The 13,489-nt window shown below is 41.6% G+C and overlaps 2 protein-coding genes across 8 annotated transcripts in view; one reads left to right on the forward strand and one right to left on the reverse strand.

Moving 5' to 3' along the window:
• LOC139536571 (uncharacterized) overlaps positions 1 to 1,023 on the reverse strand; it is a 154,527-nt gene extending 153,504 nt beyond the window's left edge. The window contains exon 1 of the mRNA XM_071337210.1: positions 915 to 1,023. Within this exon, the coding sequence (XP_071193311.1) occupies positions 915 to 917 (3 nt within the window). The 5' untranslated portion in view covers positions 918 to 1,023. The remainder of the gene's footprint in view (positions 1 to 914) is intronic.
• Positions 1 to 13,489, forward strand: part of LOC139536569 (6-phosphofructo-2-kinase/fructose-2,6-bisphosphatase 4-like) — a 34,429-nt gene that overhangs the window by 6,970 nt on the left and 13,970 nt on the right. For 3 of the 7 annotated variants that reach the window (XM_071337207.1, XM_071337206.1, XM_071337208.1), the window contains exons 2-5: positions 3,697 to 3,813; positions 3,956 to 4,052; positions 4,263 to 4,326; positions 4,531 to 4,605. In XM_071337207.1, the coding sequence (XP_071193308.1) occupies positions 3,697 to 3,813; positions 3,956 to 4,052; positions 4,263 to 4,326; positions 4,531 to 4,605 (353 nt within the window). Of the gene's footprint in view, positions 1 to 912; positions 1,187 to 3,696; positions 3,814 to 3,955; positions 4,053 to 4,262; positions 4,327 to 4,530; positions 4,606 to 13,489 lie in introns of those variants that run through there. The other 4 variants (XR_011667330.1, XR_011667329.1, XM_071337205.1 and 1 more) reach the window with 3 other exon arrangements.

The raw sequence follows: 13,489 nt of genomic DNA on the forward strand, positions 1-13,489 counted from the left end.
CCAGTACAATGGAATAACTATAGTCCACTGACTATATAAGGGTAGTCAGGACATTCTGAACCTTGTTTGAAGTCAATAGGTCATATGAGCAAAGAGCTATTACAATTCAAAAATGTAAATCATTTAAAATAGTGCGAGATGTAAATCGACAAAAAAAGTGTGCAATGTGTGTTTATGCCATTGGGTTAGCTACAAACAGTTTTAGGAGTCATGATTTAAAGAGCTATTGACATTTGAAAAATTAGATTTGTCACTATGTTGACGGTCCCTGACTGCTGTTGGCGGATGTAAGGAAAACTACAGGCGAATATTCGTCGAATATCCAACCTGAAGCTCAGTTCTCCGCGGGGACCACGACGTTGCACCGTTTTGTTTTCGTGCTAAACTGGCACACCTGATTCAATTAGTCAAGGGGTTGATGACAATGATGGGTTACTCTAAACGGGATATTATGTTTTATGCGTCAACTCAAAAACGGAATTCTTGAGTAGGCCGAATAATAACGGGATATTGGTGTGCATGTAAATGTGAAACGTCTGGTGGTCCCCGAGGAGAGGGTTGGGGTATTTAAGGTCGCGTTACGTTGTATTCTGTTTACCGTAATAACTACATATCAGTTTATCAACAACAACAAAAATATATTTATAAACATAGGCCTACATGGATAGGTTGTTTTTACAGGCTCAATTAATTATTAATTGTCCGTGCTTGTAGCTTGATACAATAATACCATCGATGCATAGGGGAATAATGACGTCGAGTAGTGCGCCATTAAGCCCAGTATAAACTTGGAAGTAGGAAATTGTCATTTCATTTTGTAAATGGCAACTCGGATGCTTACTGCAACAGCGTTACTTCATTATTTCAGAGCAAATATATGCGCGTATTTTTGAGAGATTATGGTAGGCACATACCATAATGGTTCCTCAGTCCATTAGTACTACCACCAGCAGACTTCATCAAACAGCACTGATGCGAGACAGATCTCCTGAAACGCTCCAATAGAAGAAAAGGCTCCGCGCCACAGTAGTAGAGGCCACCATGTCCTCCGTGGAAGTCAGAATGGAAGCAAGACCATCAAACTCTGCGACGCCGCGGGAACTAACTCAAAACCCGCTGAAGAAAATCTGGATGCCGTTGCCTTGTAAAAATGGCCTTCCTGATAAACGCATTTGTCAAAGAATGGGTGCGTATAACGATTACCGACGTGTTTAGACAGCAAGCCGGTTGACTCGCGCATTCTAATATTCGAGCAGTGTATATTGTGAAATTGCATTTTATTAATCGCTAGCTAAATCCTCATGTCATTGTGTCGTAATCAACTTCCGTGCTTTCTGAAAGATGTGGAGAAAATGTATTTATGGCGTGACCTTAAGTCTAGGCAATCGATTATTGATGATCGTTGATGCCTGCGTCTGATTACTGACTGGCCATGGCTAGAAGGTATTTGGTTTTTGTCAAATTAAGGTCATTTTACTTTTCGTAGCAGGTTAGGAGCATTTACGCAGGAAGTTATGAGAATTAACGTAACAGGTTAGGTGAATTATGTTAAGTTCCATGACCCTACTGACTGTTCTGACAGCCCCTTGGACCATAGAGCTATAAAATAACATACTGGCTCCCCTTTCCAGACCAGAGCATCGTTCTTTGCTTCTCAATTTAACTAAAATACTGTAATCCAGATTTCTCCCAACTTGTAAAAGAAACAGATCCCACAACATCAACCCGAGGTTTTGAACAAGTATGGTTATTTCAAGAGGGTGGGGGGGGGAGACACAAGGTCACATCATGACATAAGTGATCATCTGGTTGGAAAGAGAACAGTTCTAGAAAGATGCCCAAGTTTCCGAGTTAGATTTTTTGCAGTTGGAGCTCGTTTTTTCCCAAGTTCCCAGTTGTTTTAAACGTACTGAAGTCTGAGATTTCCAAGTTCCCACTTGTTTTGAAAGAGGCATTTAGTGGCAAACTAGGTCACTTGTTGTCTGATTAATCATGCTGTAATACACAATTAAATACAGCCTGAAGCATTTGTGTGTGAATGTTCCTTACAACCCAGAATGTTGACTAAAAATACATTGAATTTACTCTACCGGATTGTCCTTAAACTGCTCGAAATTTGAGACAAAATATCCACTGGTTTGGTTAGGCACCAAGGTAAAGTCAGTTTATTTTATTCTGGATAGTATTATCTCGTGAATAGCTAGGCTATTGAACCAAGCATGCCATTACAATGAAAATGATATATTCTGAATCGGGAGGATGGAGAACAATCCACTTGTTTTGTTTGAAGATTTGAAATCCCCCCCCCCCCCCCCCCCCAAAAAGTGGATTGTTCTCCATCCTCCCCTGATTCAGAATAGATATGTCTTATTGTCATGGCATGATTGGTTCAATAGCTATTGACGAGAGAACTGAAATATAGAACTTTACCTTGGTACTGAACCATATACTGTACCTACCAGCTCTCTAAAAAGTTGGTAAGCAATAATTTCCTGTGGATATTGTCTCAAATTGTAAGCAGCTGAAGGACAAGCTGCACAGACAACCGATAGAGTATGTTCAAATTTCATTTTATTCAACATTCTGGCTTGTAAGGAAAATGTACACAATTTTGCCACATGTTTCAGGCTGTATATAGCCTACCAATTAATAGTTTTACAGCCTGATTCAATCAGACTAGTTCACTTGCAGGACACTAGCTATGTTTCCATTAACGTTTCCATTAACTGTTTCCATTAACTTTCCATTAACTGCTTTTAGTCTATTTAGAAAGGTCACAGAAAATAAATGTGAAAATTGCCAGCTATGCTGCATTTCCATTACACTGTCAATAAAAACAGCAAGTAAAATAAAACTTTCACTAAAACCTAGTGTTGAATAAAAATCAAGTGGTTGAAGTGTTTCCATTAACCATTTGGGAAAATTGCTTATAATAAATTGGCGAGAGTCTATGCCCTCCTAGCTATCTGTTTCATGTAGCCCACAAAAGCCAGCATGGATAGAATGCAATAATTTACTATTTGCCATATCCTAATACTTCTCATGTGCCAACATATCGCAACAAATCCGTGCCATGGTGTGACTTGCGCGCCTGTAGATATGAAATAATTGGGGATGGTGAAACTTTTGCATTCAGCCAAACAGAAAAGCAAGGCGGAACAATCCAGGCATTCTTGAAAGTCAAGGCAATTCTTGTCTTGCAAATTAAAATAATCGAGTTGAAAAAAATGTGGTATAGAGCTTTATAGTTAGGCTATATGATATCACACGCACGCGTACCTTCAAAGTTATTTGGAAATCATCATTTATTCGAAAAACAATTTCGGCATCATTTGTCGCAATAAAGATAAATCCACCTGTCAGTTGAATTAAAATGTGGATCTTTAGAAAATGTCTCCAATATCTGCCGTTTCGGTTACACGTGTCGCTAAGATTTTATTTTGCCACATTGCTTTTGTAGAATAAAGCTTGTTCAGTGGACACCTGCCTAGTGTCACTCTGTTACAGTGGAATTGCCCAGGTACTCCAAATGGTCCTAAAAGTATTTAGGAAAAAAGTAATCAAAGCCCTTCCCTGCCACAGCCTGCACTGTTTGTTCATGCTTATGTTTCAGTGGGAGTCTCTGTCCAAGTAGAATAATTATAATAACCTGTAAAATAATTGTATTCTTTCCTGTCTCCTCTCTTCCATGTGCAGTATGTATGACCAACTGTCCCACCCTGATAGTGACGGTGGGCCTCCCAGCCAGAGGAAAGACCTACATCTCCAAGAAGCTCACCCGCTATCTCAACTGGATCGGCGTGCCAACCAAAGGTACCAACTTTCAGCCCTTATACCTGAAATTACATTTCCGTAATCCAATCCACACACACACTGACTTGTAAGAATGCCCCTGAACAGTAAATAGTATCTAGAATAGTAAAGCATGCAACTATCTCTTTCTTCCCCCATTTAGAATTCAATGTTGGGCAGTACCGTCGTGAGTGTCTGAAGATCTACAAGTCCTTTGAGTTCTTCCGTCCAGACAATGAGGAGGGCCTGAAAATCAGACAGTAAGAAACATTTTCAGTGCTTTGATCCTCCGCTGTGGAAACACTGATCAGATCCTCTTGTCCTTGAATGCCCCAAATTGCCTAACAATATCATGATATTATATTGTTATGTACCTGTTTTTAACCAGCGTCTGTGAGTTGTCTTTGCTAACCCATTAGTGGCTCTTGTCACTGCCGCCTCTGACTCAGTTTCCCCACTCTCCTTTGCAGGCAGTGTGCGTCAGCAGCACTGAATGATGTCAGACAGTACCTCACTGATGGAGGCCAAGTTGCTGTGCGTACAATCACTTTTTGAAGAAAAATATGACATTTGAAAATCTCCAATGTAGCCAGATTATGTGCACATTAACATTGGGATGGGATATCCCGTCATGAAGTTCTTTGACATCGCACTGCGTATTTGAATATGGATTACAGTGCAGGTTCTCAGTCTGTGAACTGTGAGTGATGGTGTGTGTGTGTTCTGTTCTTTCTCCAGGTGTTTGATGCGACTAACACCACTAGAGAGAGGAGAGAGACAATCACTGCGTTTGCTGAGCAGAATGGCTTCAAGGTAATGTTGGTGTCTTTGGTGGTGATGATCATGCTTGTGGGTTGACGATGTCACAACAAAAATGTGGGCGTAACTCATAGGTAAAAGGCTGTGTTTCCATCATGATCGGTCAGATGTTTAGCAACAATGACTAGAAGCTGCTGTGTGGTGAATCATAGATGGCTTGTTTCAGCTAGTTGTATTTTGTTCTTGATGCCATCTCTTGTTTTGACTCTTGTCACGCCTATGCTAACATGGCTAGGGTAATCAACAACTGTAACAATGTATTTGAAAGGGAACAAATGCTTATTGGGCAAATGTATGCATATTTCTAATAAACATTTTGCAAATGAAATATAGGGTTTCGGAAAGTATTCACACCTCTTGACTTTTTTCAAATGTTGTACCTAAATCTTTTTTTTATTGGATTTCAACATGAGGCCAATGGTGACTTTAAAATAGGTGGAGTTTAATGGCTGTGATGGGTGAAAATTCAGGATGGATCAACAATGTTGTAGTTACTCCACAATACTAACCTAAATAAAACAGTGAAAAGAAGGAAGCCTGTACAGAATAAAAATATTCCAAAACATGCATCCTGTTTGCAAATCAAATTGTATTGGTCACATGCGTGTTTAGCAGATGCTAATGCGGGTGTAGCGAAATGCTGGGCTTCTAGCGCCGACAGTGCAGTAATATCTAACAATTTCACACATATACACACAAATCTAAGGAATGGAATTAAGAATATATACATATATGGACAAGCGACGTCAGAGCGGCATGGACTAAGATATACAGTAGAATAGTATAGAGTACAGTGTATATACATATGAGATGAGTAATGCAAGATATGTAAACATTAGTCAAGTGACTAGTGGTAAGCAACTTACCAACTTGTAAGTCGCTCTGGATAAGAGCGTCTGCTAAATGACTTAAATGTAAATGTAAATGTAGTGTTTAATTTCTTAATGTAGCCAGTGATTTCTAGTCTGTTTATAGGCAGAAGCCTCAAATGTGCTAGTGATGGCTGTTTAACAGTCTGATTGCCTTTAGATTGAAAAACAGCTTCTATCTCTCGATCCTGGCTTTGATGCACCTGTACTGACCTCGCCTTCTGGATGATAGTGGGGTGAACAGGCAGTGGCTCAGGTGGTTGATGTCCTTGATGATCTTTTTGGCCTTCCTGTGACATCGGGTACTGTAGGTGTCCTGGAGGGTGGGTAGTTTGCCCCCGGTAATGCGTTGGGCAGATCGCACCACCCTCTAGAGAGCCTTGCGGTGGCGGGCGGTGCAGTTGCCGTACCAGGCGGTGATACAGCCCGACAGGATGCTCTCAATTGTGTATCTGTAAAAGCCAAATTTGCCAAGCTAAATTTATTCAGCCTCCTGAGGTTGAAGAGGCTCTGTTGTGCCTTCACCACACTGTCTATGTGGGTGGTCCATTTCAGTTTGTGACGTGTACTCCAAGGAACTTGAAGCTTTCCACCAACAAGTCACAAAACTAATACTGCAAAAAATGTGGCAAAGAACTGAACATTTTGACCTGAATACAAATGTTTGAGGCAAATACAACACATTACTGAGTACCACTTTCCATATTTTCAAGCATAGTGGTGGCTGCATCATGTTATGGGTATGCTTGTAATTGTTAAGGTCTGGGGAGTTTTTCAAGATAAAAAAAGAAACGGAATGGAGCTAAGCACAGGCAAAATGCTAGAAAACCTGGTTGTCTGCTTTCCACCAGACACTGGGAGATGAATTCCCCTTTCAGCAAGACAATAACCTAAAACACAATGCCAAATCTACAGTGGAGTTGCTTACCAAGAAGACAGTGAATATTCCTGAGTGGCCGAGTTAAAGTTTTGACTTACATCTGCTTGAACATATATGGCAAGACTTAAAGGGTTGTTTAGCAATGATCCGCAACCAATTTGACAGAGCTTGTAGAATTTTTAAAAGAATAATGGGCAAATGTTGTACAATCCAGGTGTGGAAAGCTCTTAGAGACTTACCCCAAAAGACTCACAGCTGTAATTGCTGCCGAAGGTGATTCTAACATGTATTGACTCAGTGGGTTGAATACTTACCTAATCAAGATATAATTTTTCATCAACATTTTTTATTATTGTTAGTATTTTATCTAGGTCATTGACAAAGCTACAATGTGTAACTTTGGGCTACCTGACCAAATAGAAATGTGAGTTATAGATCTTGCTTTCTCATTGAAAGCAAGTCTAAGAAGCAGTAGATCTGTTCTATGTGCGCTATTTCTATGCCTCCTGTTCTTAAGTTGAGTTTTTACGTCTTACTTTCGGTTTTGTACACCAGCATCAAACAGCTCAAAATACAATATTTTTGGTTATTGAAAATGTATTTCAGTGGTTTAGATGGTACAACGATTCTCTACACTGAGTGCTAGGTTTTTTCACAAGCTGAAATTAGGCAAACTTAGAATTTTAGCAACCAGGAAATAGCAGAGCGATTGTGTATTGAACTTTTTTTTTAGATCCACTTTGTAACACAACAAAATGTGGAAAAAGTCAAGGTGTGTGAATACTTTCTGAAGGCACTCAAGCTCGTTTCAGGAAACTAGGCGTATGTCGCCCGTCACTACTTCACAGGAGAGGCATTTGAATGTAAACATTCATTTTTATCAAATGTGTTTTTTTGCAGAACGTGAACTTTAATTTGTCTTAATAACAAGCTTGTATGCCATCTGTAAATTCAAATAAAATTGTTACATTTACGAGCCTAGTTGGTTTAGCCACAAAAAAAGACAGGAATCTTTCCGCTAGCCTTGATTGGCTGAGATAATGGATGGGCTGGACATGCCGAGAGATGAGTTCGGATTGGTCTGCCATGTAGTACGCGTCTGTCAATAACATGAGCTGCTCAGTATGTGTAGGTAATCCTTTGTAACGCAGATAAAACTTTTTTTATATATATCACGAAGAACTGCATAAGTGTTACTAATGCGCTCCAATTTCTGGAGGTCCACGTTTTGAAATCGGAGGAATGCCGGTGGAAGCATAGTATGATTGCTAAGGAGATGGAGGAAATTCTGGCATTTGATTGCAATTAATGCGGAGGGAGTCAAAGAACACACACAAGGCTGTTGTGTAAAACACCTGTCTCCGGAGATTACATCTTCAAACTAAGGGTAACCATGGCATAGAGGGAGAAGCGTTCATCCATGTATACGGGTAAGCGAGTCTAGCCAGCTACATTTTTCAGATATTATATGTTTCTAATTTTATGAAAGTCGCTTTCTTTGCCAATTTTAAAGCGTGCTGTTAGTTAGCTAGCTAACATTAGCTGGCTGGCTCGCTAGCTAATGTTACGTGTATGAATAATATTCCTACATAATCATATCTCAGAGCAGTTTCCATTGCTAGTTATAGCCTAATGTTAGATAGCTAACGTTGAACCTAGCTAGTTGGTTAGCTTTAGCTACCTGCAGATTCATGCAGGGTAGTAACACTATGAGTTGGGATTCTGGTTCATTATTTAGCTAGCTACGTGTCTAAACAAGACTCCACTATGCAATTAACCATTTCACTGTACCATTTACACATTGTGTCCTGTGCATGTGTCAGAAACTTTTTATTGAATTTTATTGAATATAGTGTGTGTTTACTAGACTGTAATGTGAAGAACCACATGACCTGCACCAAGTCAAATTAGGATATAACGTTAGGTCAATGAGACAGCATTTTAGAACTTGGACACTATGGTAGCATGCTCTGCTTTAATTTTGTCCCTCACAACTGTAAGCTATTTTCTGCAATTAGCTCGCCATTTAACTTGTAAATAAGGATTTTGTTGTGAGTTTATTTCTCTGTAATAACGAATACAAATTAGCTAAAGTTAAGATGTTAGCTATATGATATGGTCATTATTTGAACTGGCTAACAAGCTAGAAACTAACAAAAACATTGATTAGGAAGTTGCTTTTAGTTGCCTGGTTTGCTAGATTGACATACTAATTTGATGTAGAGGTTAATCCAGGTCCTGCAGTGCCTAGCCCCACTCCCACTCTCCAGGTGCTCTCATTTGTTGACTTCTGTAACCGTAAAAAGCCTTGGTTTCATGCATGTTAACATTAGAAGCCTCCTCCCTAAGTTTGTTTTACTCACTGCTTTAGCACACTCTGCCAACCTGGATGTCTTAGCCGTGTCTGAATCCTGGCTTAGGAAAACCACCAAAAACCCTGAAATCTCCATCGCAAACTATAACATTTCCCGCCAAGATAGAACTGCCAAAGGGGGCGGTGTTGCAATCTACTGCAAAGATAGCCTGCAGAGTTCTGTATTACTATCCAAGTCTGTACCCAAACAATTCGAGCTTCTACTTCTAAAAATTCACCTTTACAGAAACAGTGGGTATGTCACTGTTGCCGCTTGCTATAGACCTCCCTCTGCCCCCAGCTGTGCCCTCGATACCATATGTGAATTGATTTCCCCCCCATCTATCTTCTGAGCTCGTGCTACTAGGTGACCTAAACTGGGACATGCTTAACACCCCGGCCATCCTACAATCTAAGCTAGATGCCCTCAATATCACACAAATTATCAATTAACCTACCAGGTACGACTCCAAATCCGTAAACACGGGCACCCTCATAGATGTCATCCTAACTAACTCGCCCTCCAAATACACCTCTGCTGTTTTCAATCAAGATCTCAGCGATCATTGCCTGCATCCGTAATGGGTCTGTGACCAAACGACCGCCCCTCATCACTGTCAAACACTCCCTAAAACACGTCTGCGAGCAGGCCTTTCTAATCGACCTGGCCAGGGTATCCTGGAATGACATTGACCTCATCCAGTCAGTAGATGATGCCTGGCTATTCTTTAAAAGTGCCTTCCTCACCATCTTAAATAAGCATGCCCCATTCAAAACATTTAGAACTAGGAATAGATAGGTCTGGAGTGAACCAAGGACTGTCTGCCCTTGACCAGCACAAAACATCCTGTGGTGTTCTGCTTTAGCATCGAATAGCCCCCGTGATATGCAACTTTTCAGGGAAGTTAGGAACAAATATACACAGGCAGTTAGGAAAGCTAAGGCTAGCTTTTTCAAACAGAAATTTGCATCCTGTAGTACTAACTCCAAAAAGTTCTGGGACACTAAAGTCCATGGAGAATAAGAGCACCTCCTCCCAGCTGCCCACTGCTCTGAGGCTAGGAAACACTGTCACCACCGACAAATCCACTATAATTGAGAATTTCAATAAGCATTTCTCTACGGCTGGCCATGCTTTCCACCTGGCTTACCCTACCCCGGTCAACTGCCCGGCACCCTCCACAGCAACCCGCCAAAGCCCCCACCATTTCTCCTTCACCCAAATCCAGATAGCTGATGTTCTGAAAGAGCTGCAAAATCTGGACCCCTACAAATCAGCCGGGCTAGACAATCTGGACCCTCTCTCTAAAATTATCTGCCGAAATTGTTGCAACCCCTATTACTAGCCTGTTCAACCTCCTTTCGTATCGTCTGAGATTCCCAAAGATTGGAAAGCTGCCGCAGTCATCCCCCTCTTCAAAGGGGGTGACACTCTAGACCCAAACTGCTACAGACCTTATCTATCCTTCCCTGTCTTTCTAAGGTCTTCGAAAGCCAAGTTAACAGATTACCGACCATTTTGAATCCCACCGTACCTTCTCCACTATGCAATCTGGTTTCCGAGCTGGTCATGGGTGCACCTCAGCAATGCTCAAGGTCCTAAACGACATCATAACCGCCATCGATAAGAGACATTACTGCGCAGCCGTATTCATCGACCTAGCCAAGGCTTTCGACTCTGTCAATCACCACATTCTTATTGGCAGACTCGACAGCCTTGGTTTCTCAAATGATTGCCTGGCCTGGTTTACCAACTACTTCTCTGATAGAGTTCAGTGTGTCAAATCGGAGGGCCTGTTGTCCGGACCTCTGGCAGTCTCTATGGGGGTGCCACAGGGTTCAATCCTCGGGCCGACTCTCTTCTCTGTATACATCAATGATATTGCTCTTGCTGATGGTGATTCTCTGATACACCTCTACGCAGACGACACCATTCTGTATACTTCTGGCCCCTCTTTGGACACTGTGTTAACTAACCTCCAGACGAGCTTCAATACCATAACTCTCCTTCCGTGGCCTCCAACTGCTCTTAAACGCAAGTAAAACTAAATGCATGCTAATCAACAGATCACTGCTCGCCCGTCCAGCATCACTACTCTGGACGGCTCTGACTTAGAATATGTGGACAACTACAAATACCTAGGTGTCTGGCTAGACTGTAAATTCTCCTTCCAGACTCACATTAAGCATCTCCAATCCAAAATTAAATCTAGAATCGGCTTCCTATATCGCAACAAAGCATCCTTCACTCATGCTGCCAAACATACCCTCGTAAAACTGACCATCCTACCGATCCTCGACTTCGGCGATGTCATCTATAAAATAGCCTCCAACACTCTACTCAACAAACTGGATGCAGTCTATCACAGTGCCATCCGTTTTGTCACCCAAAGCCCCATACACTACCCACCATTGCGACCTGTACGCTCTCGTTGGTTGGCCCTCGCTTCATACTCGTCGCCAAACCCACTGGCTACAGGTTATCTACAAGTCTCTGCTAGGTAAAGCCCCGCTTTATCTCAGCTCACTGGTCACCATAGCAGCACCCACTCGTAGCACGCGCTCCAGCAGGTATATCTCACTGGTCACCCCCAAAGCCAATGCCTCCTTTGGTCGTCTTTCCTTCCAGTTGTCTGCTGCCAATGACTGGAACAAACTGCAAATATCTCTGAAGCTGGAAACACTTCTCCCTCACTAGCTTTAAGCCCCAGCTGTAAGAGCAGCTCACAGATTACTGCACCTGTACATAGCCTATCTATAATTTAGCCCAAACAACTACTGCTTCCCCTACTGTATTTATTTATTTTGCTCCTTTGCACCCCATTATTTCTATTTCTACTTTGCACATTCTTCCACTGCAAATCTACCATTCCAGTGTTTTACTTGCTATATTGTATTTACTTCGGCACCATGGCTTTTTTTCTTTTTTTTGCCTTTACCTCCCTTATCTCACCTCATTTGCTCACATTGTATATAGACTTATTTTTCTACTGTATTATTGACTGTATGTTTTGTTTATTCCATGTGTAACTCTGTGTTGTATGTGTGGAATTGCTATGCTTTATCTTGGCCAGGTCACAGTTGCAAATGAGAACTTGTTCTCAACTATCCTACCTGGTTAAATAAAGGTGAAATAAAAATAAATACAATTTTCATTTTTATTGTTTTTTTTTTAAATATACCAGTTATGCTAGTTTGGACCACCAGGCTGCTAATGTCATGCAGCCTGTCGTTTTTTGTATTCATACTTTTTCATAACGACAATGTTCATGTCGTCTGTAGACAGTTGTTGCAGGGACATGTCGATTGACGTGGTATAAACCAGCCTTAAGTCTTAATCTTTGGTTGTTTAGTACACTACCGTGTTCTGTTTAGCACATGGCCTTCCATGTGAATCCTTAAAGAGATGTGTGGGGGCTTAAGAGGGTGTGAACAAAGAAACGCTCCCAAGTAGGTGTACCAAAAAGTTCAAGGGCACTTCTCAAAAATGGGGTTATAAGTTTATCAACTTTCAAAGCAGAATTACTTTACCGTTGTTCCTCAACTATAGTGTATGATAAATTGTATATCCGAGTCTCTACTTTTATCCATTTATTAAATGTTTCTACATAAGATCGAGCCAGTCGGTCACTGTTGTCTATAGTCCTTTTGAGTGTGAACCAACCCTGTTTTGTTTTTAGACTTGTGGTTGCGTATGCATAGGTTTTGTTGGTGAACACCCCACCCGTCAACGTCAAATAACATTTTATTTGCCACATGCTTTGTAAACAGGTGTAGATTAACAGGGAAATGCTTACTTACAGGCCCTTCCCAACAATGCCAAGAGAAAAGAGGAATAACTACACAATGAGTAAAGATAACTCAGTACTGGTACCGTGTGTGTGTGTGTGTGTGTGTGTGTGTATATATAGCTGATTCGATGTGAAGGGGCACGAGGTAGATATGTACATATAGGTAGGGATAAAGTGACTAGGCAAGAGGGTAGATAAACGGTAGCAGCAGCGTATGTGATGAGTCAAGAGTTTGCTATTGGTTAACTATTTAACTCACTATTTAGCAGTGTTATGGCGTCGAGGTAAAAGCTGTTCAGGGTCCTGTTGGTTCCAGACGTACTGCTTGCCATGCAGTAGCAGAGAGAGCAGTCTGACTTGGAGGGCTGGAGGTTTTGGCAATTTTTAGCACCGCCTTCTGACACCACCTGGTATAGAAGGCCTGGATGGCAGGGAGCTCAGCCCCAGTAATGTACTGGGCCATATGCACTACCCTCTGTATCGCTTTGTGGTTGGGTGACAAGCAGTTGCCATACCAAGCAGTGATGCAGACAGTCAAGATGATCTCAGTTTTTTGGGGCGGCAGGGTAGCCTAGTGGTTAGAGCGTTGGACTAGTAATCGAAAGGTTGCAAGTTCAAATCCCCGAGCTGACAAGGTACAAATCTGTCGTTCTGCCCCTGAACAGGCAGTTAACCCACTGTTCCTAGGCCGTCATTGAAAATAAGAATTTGTTCTTAACTGACTTGCCTAGTTAAATAAAGGTAAAATAAAAATAAAATAAAAAATCTCAATGGTGCAGCTGTAGAACCTTTTTGAGGATCTGAGGGCCCATGCCAAATCTTTTCAACCTCCTGAGAGGGAAGAGGCATTGTTGTGCCTTCTTCACGACTGTGTTTGTGTGTGTGTGGACCATGACAATTCCATAGTGATGTGGACACCAAGGATCTTGACGCTCTCGACCACTCCACTACAGCCCTGCCGATGTGGGCGTACTCGGCCCTCAGT

Source organism: Salvelinus alpinus, chromosome 12, assembly GCF_045679555.1.
Source record: "Salvelinus alpinus chromosome 12, SLU_Salpinus.1, whole genome shotgun sequence".
NCBI classification, from domain to species: domain Eukaryota; kingdom Metazoa; phylum Chordata; class Actinopteri; order Salmoniformes; family Salmonidae; genus Salvelinus; species Salvelinus alpinus.